This window comes from Bison bison, unplaced genomic scaffold (assembly GCF_000754665.1).
Source record: "Bison bison bison isolate TAMUID 2011002044 unplaced genomic scaffold, Bison_UMD1.0 scf7180017864243, whole genome shotgun sequence".
Classification (NCBI taxonomy): Eukaryota; Metazoa; Chordata; class Mammalia; order Artiodactyla; family Bovidae; genus Bison; species Bison bison.
Window position 1 is genome coordinate 2937164 of NW_011494815.1, and position 22672 is coordinate 2959835.

General features: G+C 41.3%; 1 protein-coding gene across 2 annotated transcripts in view; it reads right to left on the bottom strand.

The window, feature by feature from the left end:
* The window catches only part of TDRD7 (tudor domain containing 7), a 103722-nt gene that overhangs the window by 24578 nt on the left and 56472 nt on the right, over positions 1–22672 (bottom strand). For both annotated transcript variants that reach the window (XM_010847067.1, XM_010847066.1), the window contains exons 7-10: positions 15441–16027; positions 8958–9144; positions 4616–4727; positions 1008–1210 (exon numbers count right to left, since the gene is read on the bottom strand). In XM_010847067.1, coding sequence (XP_010845369.1) covers positions 1008–1210; positions 4616–4727; positions 8958–9144; positions 15441–16027 — 1089 coding nt within the window. The remainder of the gene's footprint in view (positions 1–1007; positions 1211–4615; positions 4728–8957; positions 9145–15440; positions 16028–22672) is intronic.

A 22672-nucleotide genomic window follows, 5' to 3' on the forward strand; every position in this document is an offset into this window, starting at 1 on the left:
TCTCTGGGTCAGGAAGATCCCCTGGAGAAGGGAATGGCAACCCACTCCAGTATTCTTGCCTGGAGAATCCCATGGACAGAGAAGCATGGTGGGCTATAGTCCTTGAGGTCGCAAAGAGTCAGACATGACTGAGCAACTAACACTAGCTTTGTCACGGCTTTTCTTCCGTGGAGCAAGCGTCTTTAATTTTGTGGCTGCGGTTGCCATTTGCAGTGATTTTGGAGCTCAAGAAAATAATGTCTGTCACTGTTTTCACTTTTTCCCCATCTATTTGCCATGGAAGGGACCAGATGCTAAGATCTTAGTCCCATTAATTTAGAAAAAGAATTATTATATAAATATTTTTGCAATATTAACAGAAATGAAAATAAACTCTCAAAAGATCAATCCCATTATTAGTCTACTTTCTAATCCTTGCCAATGGCCCACGTGAATTTCAGTAACTTTAAACAAACAGAAAAGGTTTAATTTTAGCCACTTTTAGTCAAATCATAATATGAAGTATGAAGGAAATTCACTGTTGTTCTATTGATAATTAAAACAATACTTTACCAATGTTGTTATGAAGTTTTTAAAATAATCATTTTTAACACCTAATCCTATTCTTTAGAGTGGCTGCTCCATAATTTATTTAAAGGTGTCCTTTCCTGCAGAAATTTATGTTCTTCACATTTTAAAAATGCTAAAGCTAGCAATTCAATGAACATCTTCACTGATCTAATTTTCCCTTCTTTTGAATTATCTTCCCTTATATTTGCAAAATAATTTCATATAAAATTAATATATGCTCTTTGTAGGAACTCAGAAATAAAATAAAAATCCAATTCTTAACAATTACTCTTTATGGTTTGGCATTTCCCCCTACTTTTAACTCCCCTCTATCTTTTTTTCTCAATACATATGTATTCTGTCTGTATCTAATGTTAGCCTAAAATGTACCACATTCTATTCTAGTGAATTTCTTTCCTGTGATATGTGTGAACAGACAGCAGGGGTCATGGTGGTACCTGAAGGTGAACCTCTAGTGACTTGTCACATATGGCCTTTAAGCAGGTGGCATTGATGTTGATGTCATCTTCTCCTGAGGTATCATACAGAACAACCAGTGGAATGTCCGTTTTTTCAAGTATTTCCACTGCAAAGATCTTCCCACAAGTTAAAGATTCCACCACTTTCACTAAGTCAGGATCATCACTTAGAACTTCCAACCCTGAAAAATATTGAATATTTAAATTTCTATTTAATTAGAAGAAACATTTTAAGAAACACTGATTGAATTCATTCTGTCTACTTACTACAATTATGAATCTACTACAAAATTCTTAAACTTTATAGGGAAGCTTTGTTTTACAAACTTCTTTGTAGTATCCAGCCTTAGGTTTAAAAATATTCACTATAATGTGAAAGTCTTTTTGAATGATTACACTAGCTGCAGGCAATCTTACAGCACGAAGAGAAGTTGATGATCAATCTGAATTTCTACCTTAGGAGAAATAGCCTTCACTTTATTTACAAGCACATATTTAAAACAAAGAGACTAATGCATATAAAAAATTAGCAACCAATTATGTCTTATAGTCATGGATTTATAACATTCTTCCTAAAAGTATAACCTTGGTGTTTTTTTTTTCAGTTTCTAAGTAAGTATACACAATTATTTCTTTCACAAACATGCATTTATTGAAAATTTAGATAGCCTCCCCTCTCCCTTTCTTTTCAAGTACACCATGATGGCACTGAGAATACCAAAGGACTTTTTGATTTATGAAAGAAAGATTAAATATTGTTTAATGTAATATGGGTATTAGGTGAATTTTATCATAGTCTAATTATTCTTTATTCTTAGAAAATTGTAATTTCATAGATCATATATCAGATCGGATCAGATCAGTCGCTCAGTCGTGTCCAACTCTTTGCGACCCCATGAATTGAAGCACGCCAGGCCTCCCTGTCCATCACCAACTCCCGGTGTTCACTGAGACTCACGTCCATCGAGTCAGTGATGCCATGCAGCCATCTCATCCTCTGTCGTCCCCTTCTCCTCCTGCCCCCAATCCCTCCCAGCATCAGAGTCTTTTCCAATGAGTCAACTCTTCGCATGAGGTGGCCAAAGTTCTGGAGTTTAAGTTAATCTGTTAAAAAACTAATTAAACTAGGGCATCACTTCTCCAATGGTACTACAATGTCTATTTCTATGTTTTCCCCCTTTAAATCCATAAGCAAAAGTTCACAGATTGCTTATGACATACCTTTCTCTTGTTCTTATCCTGTTTTCCATAGCTGCTGCTGCTGCTGCTAAGTCACTTCAGTCGTGTCTGACTCTGTGCGACCCCATAGACGACAGCCCACTAGGCTCCCCCGTCCCCAGGATTCTCCAGGCAAGAACAATGGAGTGGGTTGCCATTTCCTTCTCCAATGTGTGACAGTGAAAAGTGAAAGTGAAGTCGCTCAGTTGTGTCCGACTCTTAGTGACCCCATGGACTTCAGGCTACCAGGCTCCTCTGTCCATAGGATTTTCCAGGCAAGAGTACTGGAGTGGGGTGCCACTGCCTTCTCCATAGTTAAGCTTCTATTAAACCTTTCATTTCAGCATCCCAAATCTTTACCTGTACTCCTCGTATGTTCTTTTCAAAACCAACTTCCACAAGTTTGTCACAAGATTTTAAAGTTACTCAGGATATATCTCACAGACAGAGCCGAATCTAGCTCCTCTGACGCAGAGACTTAGCCCTGCTGGGAGGAGGTATTTCTTCACAGGTCTAATTTTCATGAAAACAATTTACATCATTTTCTGAATCTAAATCCAGCTATCCTGCATGATGCACACATATTTCCATGCCTTTCCACAACATTAACATTTGTCTCTCAGACTTTTAGGCCATCCCGACACGTTATCCTCACACACATGCATTTCTCTATGCCTCCTCGAGGAGGAAAAAAGAAAAAACAGTAATACTTGACAGTGCCAGAGACTGACCGTGACCTATAGCCAGGCTTGTGCTTGAGTGCATGAGAGGGTGCTCCATGGTAATAAGCAGTACCTACAGAGTCTTTCTGCATATTTGAGGTTATTGATATTTCTCCCAGCAATCTTGACTCCAGCTTGTGCTTCTTCCAGACCAGTGTTTCTCATGATGTACTCTGCATATAAGTTAAGTAAGCAGGGTGACAATATACAGCCTTGATGTACTCCTTTTCCTATTTGGAACCAGTCTGTTGTTCCATGTCCAGTTCGAACTGTTGCTTCCTGACCTGCACATAGGTTTCTCAAGAGGCAGGTCAGGTGGTCTGGTATTCCCATCTCTTTCAGAATTTTCCACAGTTTATTGTGATCCACACAGTCAAAGGCTTTGGCATAGTCAATAAAGCAGAAATAGATGTTTTTCTGGAACTCTCTTGCTTTTTCCATGATCCAACGGATGTTGGCAATTTGATCTCTGGTTCCTCTGCCTTTTCTAAAACCAGCTTGAACATCCAGAAGTTCATGGTTCACGTATTGCTGAAGCCTGGCTTGGAGAATTTTGAGCATTACATTCCTAGCGTGTGAGATGAGTGCAATTGTGCGGTAGTTTGAGCATTCTTTGGCATTGCCTTTCTTTGGGATTGGAATGAAAACTGACCTTTTCCAGTCTTGAGAGTCCCTTGGACAGGAAGGAGATCCAACCAGTCCATTCTAAAGGAGATCGGTCCTGGGTGTTCTTTGGAAGGAATGATGCTAAAGCTAAAACTCCACTACTTTGGCCACCTCATGTGAAGAGTTGACTCACTGGAAAAGACTCTGATGCTGGGAGGGATGGGGGGCAGGAAGAGAAGGGGACGGCAGAGAATGAGATGGCTGGATGGCATCACTGATTCGATGGACGTGTCTGAGTGAACTCTGGGAGTTGGTGATAGACAGGGAGGCCTGGCATGCTGCGATTCATGGGGTCGCAAAGAGTCGGACACGACTGAGTGACTGAACTGAACTGAACTGAACAGAGTCTATCTCAGTAGGAAAGCTGGGAGTCACTTCACAGCAGGTTGAATGACACAATTTAAACTGACCAAATCCCACAATACAGGGCCTCGAGTAGCTGCTGCTAGGGCAGTTAGGGCAACAACCACCAAACCCTCTCAGATGTCCAGTAGATTTCCGAATAATAACACTAAATATGCTATCTGTTATGTATGGTGGTGGTCTGAATGGTGGTTTAGTCGCTAAGTCGTGTCCGACCCTTTGTGACCCCATGGACTATAGCCTGCCAGGCTCCTCTGTCCATGGGATTCTCTGGGCAAGAATACTGGAGTGGGTTGCCACTTCCTTCTCCAGGGGATCTTCCCAACCCAGGAATTGAACCCGGGTCTCCTTCATTGCAGGCAGATTCTTTACCAACTGAGCTACAAAGGAAGCCCATATGTTATGTATAATGCAACAAAAATATATAGAAACATTATAACATTTTTGTAATGATCAAATCCTATGGAGAGAACATTAAACATGAATTTACTTATACCTTTCAAAAAATAACACATTTAACACCTGGAAATACTTAGTATGCTTTTGGATTTAACTACCCCAAAGTACAATGATAATACACACCAAAGTGGAGAGCTTTTTAAAAAAGTTTCTTTTTACCTGCAAGCTTACACTTTGTAGCTTGGAATGAGAGTGAACAGAACTTCGGGTTCAATCTGTATGCTTTGCTCTTTTCAACATTTTCACTAAAACCATAGTCAACATAGCATACCTAATGATAACAGAAACAATGTTTAGGTTCAAATAAAATTCTTTATCCTTACTTCTTAAAAAAAAAACTCACGATGCATTTAATTGGCTTCAGTTTACTCCTTTACCAACAGGGAGCAGAGGGAAGACTGTGGAGCTCCGATGCCTTCTGTTGGCTTGTCAGCAGCACACATATCTGATCTGCCATCCCTGGCTGCTCCACTCTTGCCCTACTATCATAATGCCTACATCACCTCCTTCTTTTCTGACTTACACCACTCCATTATTTGTTTCTAGAGGAGGCACACACTGGGGTATTTGTCAGATTCTATACCCTCAAAGCAGCACTTACGATGGCCTGCTCTCAGCTGTCATGTTTCCAGGGACTGAGACTGTGTCTATGACAGCAATTATGTTGCAGCTGGATAACATGAAATCCTACACTGTAAAAGTAGATAATTCCGTTTTTTCTCAGGGCTGGGAAGCTGGGTTAGGCTTTCATCCAGCTCAGGAAAAGATTCCAAGTCTGCTGGACAGAGTTCTGTGTTTACAGAAACCTGCATGATGCTTTCTCATCACCAACACAGATCACTGAGAGCCTGGAAAGTATGTTTAGTGTATTAATAAAACTTTATTTGAAAAGGACTATATAACCAAAGCCTTTTTCCTTTTGGAGAAAAATAAAATCTAGAGACCTTAAGCTTTGATTTAGAATGACACCTAGGAATAGGAGGGAAAGTGCTGAAAATTTAGCATGCTTCTCTAATTAAAGCAGATGATAGTTATTACAAAAACAAGAGAAAACAAAGCAGGGCAAAGGCATGGCAAAGAAATACCAAAGAGTTTTACTTTCTGCAGTAAAATAAAGTCCACAGCTTCTGAGTACTGAGATTCTGGTATTAAGTATACAAAACAAAAACTCTCCCCCATCAGAGAATCTAAGGAAGAAAAGCACAGAGAGACAACTAGTCTTTCCCTGGCCACCTGATCAGTGGGGCTGTGGGGCTTGTGTATTCCAGGTTGAAAAGGATCATCTGTTAGAGCTCACATCTTGACTCAGTGCTCCCTGAGGCCTCAATCCCTGGCAGGGTCCCCACACTGCAGCCAGCAATTTCTTCAACCCCAAATTAGCACCTGCATTTCCTTCCCCAAAACCTCAGGATCCACACAGCTTTTGTTTCCTTTAATAGTAATCACCACCCACAACTTGGATTCTGCTCTTCCTAGGCCTAAAATGGAGACAACATGTTCTGAGAATAGAACATAATATGTGAAATCATGATTCCCGGGCAATTCAGAATGTAATCCCAGCAGCAAGAGACAAAAGAATACTGTTCTAAATCGTCAAAGGGTTTCTATAACTCTGAAGCTTTTCTTTTCTTTCTTTATTCTTTGGAATCACGATACCATGTGTTCGCACGTCAGCTGCAATTCATAAAACGTTTGCCCGTGGATGTCCGGCTAGACTCTCACAGCCCTCTGCCCTCCAGCCCCAGGATTAGCACACGCAGGCTCCCTAGCCTCGCGCTGGGCCCCAGTGCATTCCCGGCTCTCTGGCTCCCTCAAGTGGCCACAGGTCTCACAGTGCCTTCTGAGTAATAACCAGCAGACACCTCTGGGACGTGGGTCTGGACCAGGTAAAACTGGCACCAACCTGAGGAGTGATCGCCAGCTCCTGTTTCTCATGTTCACCAAAATCTGTGGAAATCAAGGAGGGGATGGATACTTGCTGTCAGGGATAGCAAAATTCAAGAGAAACAAGACTTGTCGAGTAGCTAGTGTTTCTCCTGCTGCTGCTGCTAAGTCGCTTCAGTGGTGTCCGACTCTGTGCGACCCCATAGACGGCAGCCCACGAGGCTCCTCTGTCCCTGGGATTCTCCAGGCAAGAGTACTGCAGTGGGTTGCCATTTCCTTCTCCTAGTAAGGGGTAAAATTCATCTCTGTCTGGTTCACGGGGATATGGGAACAAGATAAGGCCAGGATTGCCACAACTATTGCTGTCTTAAAGAGCTTACTATCTACAACACACCAAGCTACTCCTTTTATTCCTAACACCAGCCCACAGCTCTCAGAAGCAATGACACAGCCGGTTGCTTCCTGTTCTGTCTTCCAAGAGGCACTTTCCTGTTCTGGTTCCCATGACATGGTCGTCCTGGTTTTCCTCATTCTTTGGCCATTCTCACAGTCTCCTTTGCTCCTCTCATGCCCTCCATCTAAATGCTGAGGTGTTTCAGAGCCTGGTTCTGGGTACTCTTCTCTGCTCTATGAGTGATTCTTCCTCTAGGTGACCTGACCCAGTCCCAGGGCTTCAAGTGGCACTTACATGCCGATGTCCCCACCCCTGGTCCTGACTTCTCCCTGAGCTCCAGGCTCATCCAGGAAATCAGACAGCTATTCTCAAACCTAATGCTGCTGCTGCTGCTAAGTCGCTTCAGTCGTGTCCGACTCTGTGCAACCCCATAGACGGCAGCCCACCAGGCTCTCCCGTCCCTGGGATTCTCCAGGCAAGAACACTGGAGTGGGTTGCCGTTTCCTTCTCCAATGCATGAATAGTCCTACAAAATTCTTCATTTTCCTATATATTGATTCTTTTCAATAAATGGCATGACCATCCACCCAGCTGCTTAAGCCTTGAATTCATCAGCCATCCTGAACCTTCTCCTTTCTTCTCTTCCACATCCAATGAATTAGTGTCCTGTCAGTTCCACCTCCAAACACATCCTGAGTCTGTCTTGTTACCTCTGTCTCCACTGTTTCCACCCTAATTCAGGTTGCAACTGCTGGTTACTACAACAGCCAACTAACTGGTCTTACTTTTGATCTTTGCCCTGCACTACAACCTATGCCCCACATAGGCACTGGAACAACCTTTGAAACAAATAAACCAGATAACATCTCCCTGCTATCCCTTCTTTCAGTTATTTTCTATTGCAGCACTCTGGTTATTTCCTTCACTGCTTTCCCCTGCCTTTTCATTTACTGTATACTTGTTCATTATCTGTCTTCTTTTACTGGCATAAAAGCTTCTCGAGGACAAGCCTTGTCAGTCTTGTCTCTTTCCCTAAGACAATGGAAAACAATGAATGACAAGTATAACAGGCAGATACCAGCATGATGATAGTGTCTGATTTTATAGGTAAGGAATCAGAGAAGTCCCAAGGTCACACAGCTAGAAGTGGCAGAGTTGGGACTCAAACTCAGGTCTAACTGACTCCAGAGTTTAAATTCCCAAAGCAGAGGTAAGGAAGGAAGGGAGGCCCAAGCGATTTTTGCCCTATAGATCTCAGACTGGGGGATGTCCTTGTGGAGGGTTCGCAGTGTTTACTATAAACCCTAACACACTAAACATATCATCAGGGTTTGTACGGTTCTTCTCTTCATAAGCAATCCCTGTGCATTCAAGCAGCTAAGTTTTGAACTTCCTAAGGGCAGGGAAACAGTCAGGAAGTGGACTGAGGCTGAGCTAACATCTAGGACAGTTATTCCCCATCATCCAGAGATCACTCAGGTTTCTCACTGAACACACACTAGTGACCGGGCTACATACTGACTGGGGTCCTAATCATCTGGACTGCCCACCCCCTGCAGTGCTACGCGTTCTGAGATGTGCTAACCCTGATTTTCAAAGTTTAGACAAAACTGTGCCTTGATGAGCAAGTTCTCATTCTGGGTCTATAAGGTGAAGGAAGGAAAAGGCAGCAGGGCAGGGGCTGGTCACCATGAATGTGGCCAAGTCTGGAAGTACTGGAGCCTCTGATGGAAGAGACTAGTGAGAGAGCCCTCTGACCTTTCCGAGATGACCATGAGGGCAAGACTTGGGGCATGGTCAAGTCTTATTTGGGGTTCCCCTCAGCTGGCTGTGCAAGACAGGAGAGAATGTCATCTCTTCCAATCTGTATGATTTCCCTCATTTCCAAGTATTGACCTTGATAAGAAGCCCCCAGAGCTCTGATAAGTATTCATTAGGTAACCCTGAGGAATAGGAATACAGGTTTGTTTTTTTTCCTGATTAATTATATCATGGGTTATGGTATTCCAATGGAGGTGAATTTTTTTCTTTGTTTAAACTAAAACTCTAAGATAATGTAACTATCACTGACTTAAAAGCTGACAGGGATAATTATTATTATTTTTGACATATACATATATTATCTTTTTAACTACCAGAGGAAGCTAAATACAGTTAGAGGATACCATATTAGAAGCAATATTTTCATTTGACAAATAATGTGTTTGTCTTCATAATACTTGCCTTTATCTTGCCCTCTTCCATTGAAATGACCTGTGCTCGTAACCAAGCATCCTCTTCAGCATTTACAGCCAGCAGCTGGCCAATCTGCACAGTCTGGACTGGGGTGACCTTAGAATTCTTACTGTAGTACTCCTTCATCTCATCTTCCATTAATTCTTGAGCAGCAGAGTAGTCTTTGCCCACGTACCTGAATTAAAGGAAAAGAACACAGATAAAGCAAACTGGAAGAAGGAAAGCTACAGGAATTCACTAATATTACTCTGTTTTTCTACTATTATCTTTGGGGCCAGGCTCAGATTTGCTTACATCAACAGGGAGGAGAATGTGGATTTAGTAAACATTTATATCTTGAAAAAGGAGAATGCAATACTGCGGCTCATAAAACAAGACCAAAGTCCAACACATCACAAAGCAGAGCAAATGTTCAACAACAACACAGTGACCTCGTGGATGTAACAGTGAACAGTCAAGGAGTTTTAGAGGAGGTCTAGGCTGAGAGAAGACTCAAGGTAAGGGAAGAGAGAAAGTAGAAAGGAAGACACCAGAGGAGGCCAGATGAGTAGGAATCAACCTGAGATTCTGACTCAGGCTGCTGGAGATCTGTGTGGATTACTTAGAAGAGAATCTAGTTAATAGTTCTGCCTTAACTAAGGTGCATATGGACCTCAAGCTCTGAAAACCCAATGAAACTTAACTTCTCCAAGAGAAAAACAAACCCTAGAAAATAAACAAAATCATGTGACAACCCCTCCCTCCAACTTACTAACAAATCACAACAAAATGCTGAGTTCTGATACCCTTAAAGAGATGACATGTTTTAGATAAATGTCTCTTTAAATTGTACGCTTGCTAAAGAAAAATTTTTTTCAGGATACTCTTCTACCTCCTTCTATAATTTTCCGCTGTTGACAACTGCAATAACCTTGTTCCAGTTCACTATTTTCCTTTCTGCCATAAATAGGCTGTTGTTTCCTTGGCTTTAAGTCCTCAGAGACAATTCCAACAAAGGCCTCCTTCCAGAATGGAAAACCTGGCAAATCAAGTGTGGCTCCTATAACAGGAGCTATCTCAGCCATGGGATGAAGCCTTTTGAGTCTTAAGCTATGCTGTACCAGCACTAGAGTCACCTGGCCAGGGAGACGGGGGATATGCCACAAGAACAGGGCTTTCTGAACTGTTCCAGCTTCTACTTGGGGCCCAAACAGTCCTACTAGAGCTTTAACAAACTATTCCTTTAGGAGTGTCTTCCTATATTCTTGGTAACTACTAGCAGGGCAGAAAACACCAGAGTCAACCTATTTGTTACTAGCAGAAAAGAAGCTTTTAAAAGCCCCACACAGAATGGGAATAATGCCTCTTTTGAAGGCAAAGGCTGTTTTAAACCCATATATGACATGCATATTATTCACTCCACACTCTATCATTTGTTTATTGAGCTCTACAAATATTAAGGTACTGGCTGCACTCTTGGCTCTGGGGTCTCCTAGGACATCTTCATCTCTGCCTGAGTGCCCAATTCCTGGGACTTGGAGTCTCATGGGGACTCCTGGTAGCAATGGAGTCCTGGATGCTCCACTGGCAGAGGCCTAGGCTCCAGCGGTAGTTTGGTAGTTTGCCTAGCATGGGATCCTGCCAGGAAGGAGGAAGGTGGTGAGAAGCAGCATGGGCTCCACAGGCAGCTTTTGCTCTCTGCAGCCACCAGCAGAGAATGATGCTAGGTACATGCCTTGGGCGGGGTAGGGAGGTAATGTTACAGCTGGTTTAATAGTGGGTGGTGGCAAGAATGAGGTCATTACCCCAGATTACGTAGGCCAACTTAGGTGGGCCACAAATATAGGTTATACAAAGTTAATTTCTGAGCTTGGTGACAACAGATTCCCATACTTGACCTAAGGGTCCCGCCACAGCACCTCTGTGTAACTTTGAGAGTTATAAGCCTACCAGTTTCCAGAGTCTATTGCCTGCCTGGGCAAAGCTATGGGTACAGAAGAAGGCTCAGCCTGCTGGATCTGCTAAGTCTTCAGGGTAGCTGGGGGATACCAATAACCGAGGGTAGATATCACCTACCATGCTTGCTGGTTGCCTGCCACCCTGCTGAACACACAGAATGCTGACACTGGGATTCTAATTCATACTGAAAAAGCAGATTCAGGTAACCAGAGGACCCTGGACCTAATCATCCTGGAATAGACTGGAACCCTCCTACTGAAGTCTTGGAACTGATCCAGATTCCTGCCAACTCTTGGGAAGAATGTAAGAAATCACATGACTGATCCAGTCCAGAGCTGGGTGACTGGTCTCTGAAAGTAGCCCCAATGACTATTGGTAACACAAACCCAAGGATCCTTCCAAGGAAGCAGATTTAGACTTTTTCCTTTATAATGTTACATGGTAAATGTTAGCAATATGCTCCTCAACATCCTTCCTTTACCTCAATTTATCACTGACCCACAGTGGGAAGCCAAACCCTCAGCAAGCTCTTTCTATCCTCAGGCCATACTTCACCTTTCAAATAAAAGCTCCATACATTTACCACCCCTATATAAAACAGACCTCAACAAAGCTTCAGCATGTTTGAGTTTTAACATTCAAAGATACTTGATTCTCACTTCTTTATCAGACTTTGTTTGTTCAGATAGAAGAGCTTTAATAGTATTGCTGCAATATTTTATTAAAGAACTTGGCCACAATTCTTTGTGGCCTTTCTTTGGGTCTTCCCGGCTCAGCTATGACCCTGAGGAGGAGTGAGAGCCCACACCATAAGGGACATTTTGGTTGAAGGAGCCTGGACCCTGTTCTGCTTCAGCCTTTGCCCAGTCTGTCTATCCACAGCCACACCTTGGGCTGTTCCTTCTGGAGATCCAGCTCTACTGGTTCCTATTGTTTATCCCAAGTCAGAAAGGAAAATTACTGTCTTTCATTTCCTATATAGTATACATTTTCTCCAAAAGTCCACATCAAGTGCCTGGAGCTGGACTGTTTTTTTTATAATTTCAGTAATCATTAGCCACTTAGGCAATAATTCCTTCTCCAAGGCAATGATATCAAAAGGCTCAAGGAACATAGAGAATGATCTCTGTTCATTTCCAAGGTAAATCATTCAATATCACAGTATTCCAAGTCTATGCCCCAATCAGTAATGCTGAAGAAGTTGAACAGTTCTATGAAGACCTACAAGACCTGCTAGAACTAACACCAAAAAAAGATGTCCTTTTCATGATAGAGGACTAGAATGCAAAAGTAGGAGGTCAAGAGTCACCTGGAGTAACAAGCAAACTTGGCCTTGGAGAACAAAATGAAGCAGGGCAAAGGCTAACAGCATTTTTCTAAGAGAACGCACTGGTCATAGCACACAACCTCTTCCAACAACACAGAAGACAATTCTACACATGGACATCACCACATGGTCAATACCAAAATCAGACTGATTATATTCTTTGCAGCTGGACTGAGAAGCTCTGTACAGTCATAAAAAACAAGACCAGAATCTGACTGTGGCTCAGATCATAAACTCCTTATTGCAAAATTCAGACTTAAATTGAACAAAGTAGGGAAAACCACTAGACCATTCAGGTACGACTTAAATCAAATCTCTTATGATTATACAGTGGAAGTGACAAATAGATTCAAGGGATTAGATCTAACAGATACAATGCCTAAAGAGCCAGGGACTGAGATTCATAACATTATAGAGGAGGCGGTGATCAAAACCATCCCCAAGAAGAAGAAATGCAAAAAGGCAAAATGGTTGCCTGAGGAGGCCTTGCAAATAGCAGAGAAAAGAAGAGAAGAAAAAGGCAAAGTAGAAGAGATATATCCATCTGAATGCAGAGTTCCAAAGAACAGCAAGGAAAGATAAGAAAGCCTCCCTAGGTGATCAATGCAAAGAAATAGAGGAAAACAATAGAATGGTAAAGCTTAGAAATCTTTCAAGAAAATTAGAGATACCAAGGGAACATTTCAAGCAAAGATGGGCACAATAAAGGACAGAAATGGTATGGATTTAAAATAAGCAGAAGATATTAAAAAGAGGTGGCAAGAATACCCAGAAGGACTATACAAAAAAGATCTTCATGACCTAGATAACCACGATGGTGTGATCACTCACCTAGAGCCAGACATCCTTGAGTGCAAAGTCAACTGGGCCTTAGGAAGCATCACTACGAACAAAGTTAGTGGAGGTGATGGAATTCCGGCTAAGCTATTTCAAATCCTAAAAGAGGACACTGTGAAAGTGTTCCACTCGATATGCCAGCAAATTTGGAAAACTCAACAATGGCCATAGGACTGGAAAAGGTCAGTTTTCATTCCAATCCCAAAGAAAGGCAATGCCAAAAAACATCCAAACTACTGCACAATTGCACTCGTCTCAAACACAAGCAAAGTAATGCTCAAAATTCTCCAAGCTAGGTTTCAACAGTACACGAACCGTGAACTTCCAGATGCTCAAGCTGGATTTAGAAAAGGTAGAGGAACCAGAGATCAAATTGCCAACATCCACTGGATCACAGAAAAAAGCAGATTTCCAGAAGAACATCCATTTCTGCTTCATTGACTACACTAAAGCCTTTGACTGTGTAGATCACAACAAACTGTGGAAAATTGTTAAAGAGATTAGAATACCAGACCACCTCACCTGCCTCCTGAGAAAATTGTATGCAGGTCAAGAAGCAACAGTTAGAATCAGACATGGAACAATGGACTATTCCAAATTGGGAATGGAGTACATCAAAGCTGTATGCTGTCACCTTGCTTATTTAACTTATATGCAGAGTACGTCATGCGAAATGCTGGGCTGGATAAAAAAGTGAAAGTCGCTCAGTCATGTCCGACTCTTTGCAACCCCATGGACTACACAGTCTGTGGAATTCTCCAGGCCAGAATACTGGAGTGGGTAGCCTTTCCCTTCTCCAACAGATCTTCCCAACCCAGGGATCAAACCAGGATCTCTCCTGCATTGCAGGCAGATTCTTTACCAACTGAGCTATGAACATAAGTTGAAATCAAGATTGCAGGGAGAAATATCGATAACCTCAGATACGCAGGTGACACTATTCTTATGGCACAAAGCGAAGAGGAACTGAAGAGCCTCTTGATGAAAGTGAAAGAAGAGAGTGAAAAAGCTGGCTTAAAACTCAACATTCAAAAAGGAAGATCATGGCATCCAGACCCATCCCTTCATGGCAAATAGATGGAGAAACAATGGAAACAGTGACAGACTTTATCTTCTTGGACTCCAAAATCACTGCAGATGGTGACTGAAGCCATGAAATCAAAAGACGCTTGGCTCCTTGGAAGAAAAGTTATAACCAACCTAGACAGCATATTAAAAAGCAGAGACATTACTTTGCCAACAAAGGTCCATCTAGTCAAAGCTATGATTTTTCCAGTAGTCATGTATGGACTTGAGAGTTGGACTATAAAGAAAGCTGAGCACTGAAGAATTGATGCTTTTGAACTGTGGTGTTGGAGAAGACTCTTGAGAGTCCCTTGGATAGCAAGGGGATCCAACCAGTCCATCCTAAAGGAGATCAGTCCTGAATACTCATTGGAAGGACTGATGCTGAAGCTGAAACTCCAATACTTTGGCCACCTGATGTGAAGAACTGACTCATTGGAAAAGACCCTGATGCTGGGAAAGATTGAAGGTGGGAGGAGAAGGATGAGACGGTTGGTTCATATTTTTCACCGACCCAATGGATATGAGTTTGAGCAAGCTCTGGAGTTGGTGATGGACAGGGAACCCTGGCGTGCTGCATTCCATGGGGTTGCAAGGAGTCAGATACAACTGAGCAACTGAACTGAACTGAGTCTACATTTTCTCCAAAGTCCACATCAAGTACTTGGAACTGGACTGTTTATAATTTCAATAATCATTAGCCACTTAAGCAATGATTCCTTCTCCCAGGCAATACAAAAGGCTCAAGAAACCAGAGGGCTAATCTGATATTACACTAGGAAGGTGGTGATTGGCTATTCTGACTTTTCATAAATGCTACATAATTCCAGATTAAACAGTATTTCCTACATAGTGGGTGGTTGCTTTTACTATGGATAGGTATTGCTTTTGACATATTAATATATAGTTACTGTTAAGCTTTTGACATAGATTTTTTTTTTCAAGTTCAGACCATATCATCATTCCAATTTTTAAAACTGTTAGAAATCTTTTCTTCCAAAATAGTTATTTTGAACATTTAACAAATATTAAGAATCATTATAACTATTTATAACTAAAATATATTATTTTTCCTCAACCAGCACCCATGTGAAGAAAAGCCAAGTAGCAAGAGTAGTGACAGTGAAAGTGTTAGCTGCTCAGCCGTGTCTGCCTCTTTGCAACCCCATGAACTGTAGCCTGCCAGGCTCCTCTGTCCATGGAATTCTCCAAAGCAAGAATACTGGAGTGAGTTGCTATTTCCTTCTCCTGAAGATCTTTACCAGATCTTACTCTAATTCTAAAGAATTAGAAAATAAACTTGCCTGATAACCACTTCATTTGTATTGCTCAGTTCAACCACCAAGACTGATGGTGATGTCTCAGTTGGAATGATTAACGGAGGAATTGTCACAGTCTCCATAAAGGTGTCCGTACTTTCAGCAATGTTTTCTTCTATCTGCAAATATTCTTGTTCAACCGTAGACTTGATATCATAATTGCCATGTGCTTGCTCTGCATCCTTTAGGATTTTGTCAGCGGGCGATGGAAGTTTAGCATAGAGAATGGCCTTCTGGGGATTTCCAGAAATGTAGTCTACGGTGCATACGTCAGAAAGCAAGTCAAGATTTTTTAAGGCATCCTCGGGTAATTTCACTTTGTACATGTCCTCAAATGTTTTCGGGAGTGCACTGGCCCAAAGACCACTTGAGTATTTCACCAACAGCTCTGCAACTTTCTCTTTAAAGTCTCCTGGCATAACTGCTGGACACCCTTTGAGTGGTGGTATTTGTTTTGGAGCAGGTAGTGGGGATGGAGGCACTTTTTCAGCGTTCAGTTCACCTCTCAAAAGCTGCTTTCTCTTAGCTGGATAAAGAAGTAAATCCTGACCACCACTGCAAGGTTTTTCCACCTGAAATTTTTAAATAAAGCAAATTACAGATATTTTAATGGCTATAAACAATGTGAAAACACATGAATGCATTTTAACTTTGAGAAAAACACTTTTCAAATTAATGAAGAGAACACAAAAGTGTACATTTTACTCTTCTCAATCACTGCCTTTACTTGTGAACATGATTGTCCACCGCATTTCAGAAAGAGGCAAGGAAATTAAATAATATGGATCTCCCTGTGAAGCACCTGACTTCCAACAACCCTAGGAAACCACAGGTGCTTCTGCCTTGTACACCACATCTCACCTCATTCCCTCTGACAAATCCAAAGCAACAGCTTAGAAAATTGACAGAATATGAGGAGGAATGAAACCATGGAAAGATATCAAGACTGTCAGGAATAAACCACTGGGAAGAAAGCTGGAAATATTCAGGCAAAAATGAAGTGCTAGCTCTCTCCTTCCTGCAATATCCTGAGAAAACCCTCAGCTTTTTATTTTGTAGAAAAAGGTCACTCTAGAGGTAAGGAATACTTTTTCCAACCACCACACTAGAAAGAACTAAAAGTATTGCCCCTCTAATGAACAAGACTTAAAAATGCCCAGCATTTGTATCTAATATTCTTTTTGCAACATTCCAGAGAGGCATGGCATGATGGCATCTCCTAATGTAAGAGAAGGAGGAGAAGAAAAACACGCATGGTACCATTTCCCCAAGTTCTAAGCCTGTCTACTTCTAGACCAGGGGTCACACACTATAGGCTACAGCCCAATGCATCAAGCCACCTGTTCTTGCCTAGTCTGTGACCTAAGAATGACTTTTCTACTTTTTTAAAGGTGTTTCTTTTATTTATTTATTTATTTTGGCCTCACTGTATGGCATGTGGGATCTTAGTTCCCCAACCAGGGATCGAACCCACACCCCCTGCAGTGGAAGCACAGAGTCGTAACCACTGGACTGCTAGGGAAGTCCCTCCATTTTTAAATTGCTGGAAAAAATGAAAAGAATTACTTTGTGACATGAAAGTGAAATTCAGTGTACATCAACAAAGTTTTATTGGCACCCAGCCAGGCTCTATGTAGTGCACATGGCTGCTCTTGCACTCCAATGGCAGAGTCAAATAGTTGTGCCAGACTGTGGGTGACAGTCACATAGCTCATGGCCTGCAAAACCTAAAATACTTACGACTTGGTCCTTAACAGAAAGTTTCTCAACTTCTGATTACACAGAAATTAGTATGCACAGCCCTTTGAAAATTTTCTATTTTGTCAGATCCTATTTACCTATTCCTTAGCTGAAATTTAAGCCCTTAGGAGGCTACCCAGACCACTAAGGTGATAATGGAAGCTTATGAGAAATACCCTCTTCTCCCAAAAGAACAGACTATTAAAGTATGCTGGGTAGGTAGCTTGTCAGTAAATAACATTGACTTCATTTACTAATTTTCTATATAATACTTAGAAGAGAGACCATAAATACAGTTTGCCCCTGAATAACACAGGTTTGAACTTCACAGGTCCACTTACATGCAGATTTCTTTCACTAAATATGCATTAGAGTACTACACAATCCATAGCAATCGTGTAGATCTAGCACAGCCAAAGATAAATAAATAAAATAAATTTAAATGCATTCGATGGTGTGTGAATGGCATCTCCACTGTGAAAATTCAGGGGCAAACGCTGCCTAATACATGTGGCAAGTGTGGATATGGAGGGATACAGCTATACAAGGGTTTTCAACTGTACATAAGGTTGGTGCCCCTAACCCCCATGTTGTTCAAGGGTCAATTGTATGTATGCATAAAGAAGGTATCTTCTTATTACCAGAGAAGAGTTTTAGTAAGTCAAAAGACATGTCAATTTAATATTAAATTAGATTCCTTTTAATCTTGCTATATTCTAGATAACACCTAAGAGGAGATCTTAAGAATGCTAATATACATGTAAAATGTTAGGTTTTCCTCCTCATTCTTCTGCCCATGTGTGCTTAAGATGTGGGAAAGGTACATGCCTGACAAACTTGAAACATCAACGAAAGCAGAAGTAATACAGTCTGTGTTCAGCATCTGTAGGCATTCCCTGTCATCACTGGTGGACTCCTGCTGACACTATGAGACACTCTAGATGGTACTCTAGACACTCTAGATGTGTCCCTAATGTTAAGGCCAGAAACACAAATATCTGGGACACTCCTCATCTTGCTCTCAATGGTTAGCCCACCTCTCTAGAGACTCATGTTTTAACATATGGTACCTTAAAATGCCAATCTTCATTGTGCTTTAAGACACTTAAGATACATGAACACAGATCGGGTATCCAGAGAAAGTTTGAAAAACATACTTTTTGAGAAAAGGCAAAAAATAAACCAGAATTCTATTTTTATATGAGTTATTCACTTATCATGCAGAATCCCAGTTTGTATAATTTTAGAGTTAGACATGGCAATCCTCCATTATCCAAGTCACTTGAGCCTTCTGGGTCCATCTTAAAACCCTTCTCCAGTCTTCACCTAGCAGCATCTTCTCAACTCTCTGCAACAACTTCACTAAAGTGGATCAGTTCAGTTCAGCCACTTAGTCGTGTCTGACTCTTTGGGACCCCATGGAATGCAGCATGCCAGGCCTCCCTGTCCATCACCAACTCCCAGAGTTTACTCAAACTCGTGTCCATTGAGTCGGTGATGCCATCCAACCACCTCATCCTCTGTCATCCCCTTCTCCTTGTGCCTTCAATCTTTCCCAGCATCAGGGTTTTTTCAAATGAGTCAGTTCTTCGCATCAGGTGGCCAAAGTATTGGAGTTTCAGCTTCAACATGAGTCCTTACAGTGAGTATTCAGGACTGATCTCCTTTAGGATGGACTGGTTGGATCTCCTTGCAGTGACAGACTTTATTTTCTTGGACTCCAAAATCACTGCAGATGGTAACTGAAGCCATGAAATCAAAAGACACTTGCTCCTTGGAAGAAAAGTTATGACCAACCTAGACAGCTTATTAAAAATAGAAGCATTACTTTGCCAACAAAGGTCCGTCTAGTCAAGGCTATGGTTTTTCCTGTGGTCATGTATGGATGTGACAGTTGGACTGTGAAGAAGGCTGAGTACTGAAGAATTGATGCTTTTGAACTGTGGTGTTGGAGAAGACTCTTGAGAGTCCTTGGACTGCAAGGAGATCCAACCAGTCCATTCTGAAGGAGATCAGTCCTGGGATTTCTTTGGAAGGAATGATGCTAAAGCTGAAACTCCAGTACTTTGGCCACCTCATGCGAAGAGCTGACTCATTAGAAAAGACTCTGATGCTGGGAGGGATTGGGGGCAGGAGGAGAAGGGGACAACAGAGGATGAGATGGCTGGATGGCATCACTGACTCGATGGACGTGAGTCTGGATGAACTCTGGGAGTTGGTGATGGACAGGGAGGCCTGGAGTGCTGCGATTCATGGGGTCGCACAGTCAGACACGACTGAGCGACTGAACTGAACTGATGGGACTGGATGCCATGATCTTCATTTTCTGAATGTTGAGTTTTAAGCCAGCTTTTTCACTCTTCTCTTTCACTTCCATTAAGAGGCTCTACAGTTCCTCTTTGCTTTCTGCCATAAGGGTGGTGTCATCTGCATATCTGAGGTTATTGATATTTCTCCCAGCAATCTTGATTCCAGCTTGTGCTTCATCCAGTCCAGCATTTCTCATGACGTATTCTGCATATAAGTTAAATAAGCAGGGTGACATATACAGCCTTGACGTACTCCTTTCCTGATTTGGAACCAGTCTGTTGTTCCATGTCCAGTTCTAACTGTTGCTTCTTGATCTGCATACAGATTTCCCAGGAGGCAGGTCAGGTGGTCTGGTATTCTTTTGAAGAATTTTCCACAGTTTGTTGTGATCCACACAGTCAAAGGCTTTGATGTAGTCAATAAAGCAGAAGTAGATATTTTTCTGGAACTCTCTCGCCAGATGGAGAGGCTAATTTCAGTGGAATATAGCCCATCTTACATTTCTAAAATAACTCTCACTAGCCCCATGACCAACTGTTGATATAGCTTCTTCTGATCCAAATGAGGATAATAGGTCTTTAGCTTTATGATCCTTTTGTTTCCAATGAGTTAACTGGGAATATGAGTTACTTCAATGTTTGTTTACTAGCCTTCCTCACTCTTGGTCCCAAAGCTTCCATTCCCATCTGTGCTCCAGATGTAATCAGAACCAATTACCTAACAATGTACTTTGTCAAAGCTCTAAGCATGACCTCTAAACATGACCAATACACTGAGTTCTTCCAACTAGGGCTTACTGTCTTAACAGAAGTTATGAATATTTGGTCCACTTGATGTGAATTTGTTCAGGGCAAGAGGAGAAGTCACATTTTTCTGGTCTTTATTCAAGACTAATGTTTAAAAATCACCTTTAAGTAGGAAGCTTCCAGGGCTCCATCTGGAGCATTTATATTAAGCTTTGCCAGTCAGCCCATCAAAGAGATTTTTGACCAATAAGCCTGAGTTTATCCAAAATACAAATAGCCAAAGAATCATCTAATCTAGAAGGTATACTTGTTTCCTCAGCAGTTTTATTTTCATTGTTTAAGGTAGATACTCTATCCCACCACTGCCAATCCCCAAAATGACTAGTTCCTTGAATTGCAGGCACTTTCCAGTTCTTACTGACTTCTTTTTGATCTCTAGAAGGTTGGTTATATGCCTAAATCCACTTTGTTGGCTAGTGACTTGGCCTCCCTAAATTCAAATTAGCATTTACTAAGGTTAAACATAGGCCTGACTTTAGGAACTGAACCTGACACTTAACTGGCGTTGATTCAGAGGTCCTTCAACACGTTAGACAAATATTCATGGATAATTTAGTGACATGGAAAATATTCCCTGTCCACATACTTCATTAGCCAATCTTTGGGGAATGGCTGAAAGACCACTCAAAGGAAAAAAATCATGAAACTCATATTTTTAAAAATATATGTAATTTAAGACAAATATAATTTTTCCAACTTAAAGTCTTAAATTTTTTATAGAAGTGAAAATTTGTTTTTCTCAGGAATTCCAATGTGATCACCATCTGTCCTCCAAAGCATGTGTCTTTTTTTAATTTGCTAGTCAACTGCCTTAGAAAATACACCTATTACCTGTCCCCAGCCTATGAGAATCTCTCCAAAGGCAAGAAATTGTGGGAATGTGGTTACAGTATGGTGTCCACTCTTCACTGTGCTTGGGTACATCTTACCAGATTTACATGTTCTATTGTAAACAAATAGAATAGCTGTCTTCTGGCCTTCACAAATGACCAAGGTAAGTCAACTGCTACTTGAAACATGGCTGTTATTATTTCCTTAGTGTGATAACCAGCTGCTAAACATTCCCACTGGATCTCTCAAGAGGGTGCTTTTACAACTTCTAGTTCCTTTAGTCTACTTGATTCAGGTACATACCTGAGGAGGGGCTCAAAATGCCTCCTGTTCTAAAGACTCAGGACCATAATCCTGCCATTCTCCTCTACATTTTCTTTGTTTTGGGCCCTACATTCTTTCTTTGGTTTTGGATATCCACTCCAAATATCATGAGTCCCATTACTGGGAACTGACATGATCTCCTCTGGTGATCATTAGAATATTCTAGAATCTAACATGTCTTAAACATTCTGTTTCCACAAGTCCAGTGTATTTATTTGATTTCTGTCTCATTTGGAATCACAACTTGAATGAGATACTTCTCTCACATCCCTGAGTTTCTGTAAGTTTGGAGTTGACAGATTAGGTTTGGTAGGTATGAGACCCAAGGATTTAAAACTTCAACTTCTTCAGAAGCTCTGCACATTCAAAACACAAAAGCTTTCATCCTATATGCCTAGAAATCATCTCTTAATACTAAGAAGTCTTCACTTCTTCCTAATTTACCTGTGCTGTAAAGTTCTTGAAGCCAAACTCCTTTGAGTCTATGAAGATTCACCTGCTAACTCTGCAGTATGGGTTGCTAAGGTAAATTTACTGTTTCAAATGGAATTAGAATTTTCTTTGGGATTCTGTAACAGAGTTGGTACTGTTCACTTAAATCAAAGTTTTCAAAGCAGTTGTATGGGTCTTATTCAACCACAGCTTTGTTTCCATTGGGTAGTGGTTTCTTTGTGTTGAAGATTTTAAATTATGTTCTAAATTTCACTTTATATGGGTACCACTCAATACAAACCTGAGACAGTATGATAAATCACTATCCAATAAATAGGAAAAAGGAGCTATTTCAAATCCTAAAAGATGATGCTGTTAAAGTGCTGCACTCAATATGCCAGCAAATTTGGAAAACTCAACAGTGGCCACTGGACTGGAAAAGGTCAGTTTTCATTCCAATCCCAAAGAAAGGCAATGCCAAAGAATGTTCTAACTACCACACAACTGCACTCATCTCACAGGCTAGCAAAGTAATGCTCAAAATTCTCCCACTACAATATTGTAAAGTAAGTAACCTCCAATTAAAATAAATAAATTTATATATTAAAAAAAATTCTCCAAGCCAGGCTTCAACAGTGTGTGAACTGAGAACTTCCAGATGTTCAAGCTGGGTTTAGAAAAGGCAGGGGAACCAGAGATCAAATTGCCAACATCCTTTGGATCACAGAAAAAGCAAGAAGTTCCAGAAAAACATCTACTTCTGCTTTACTGACT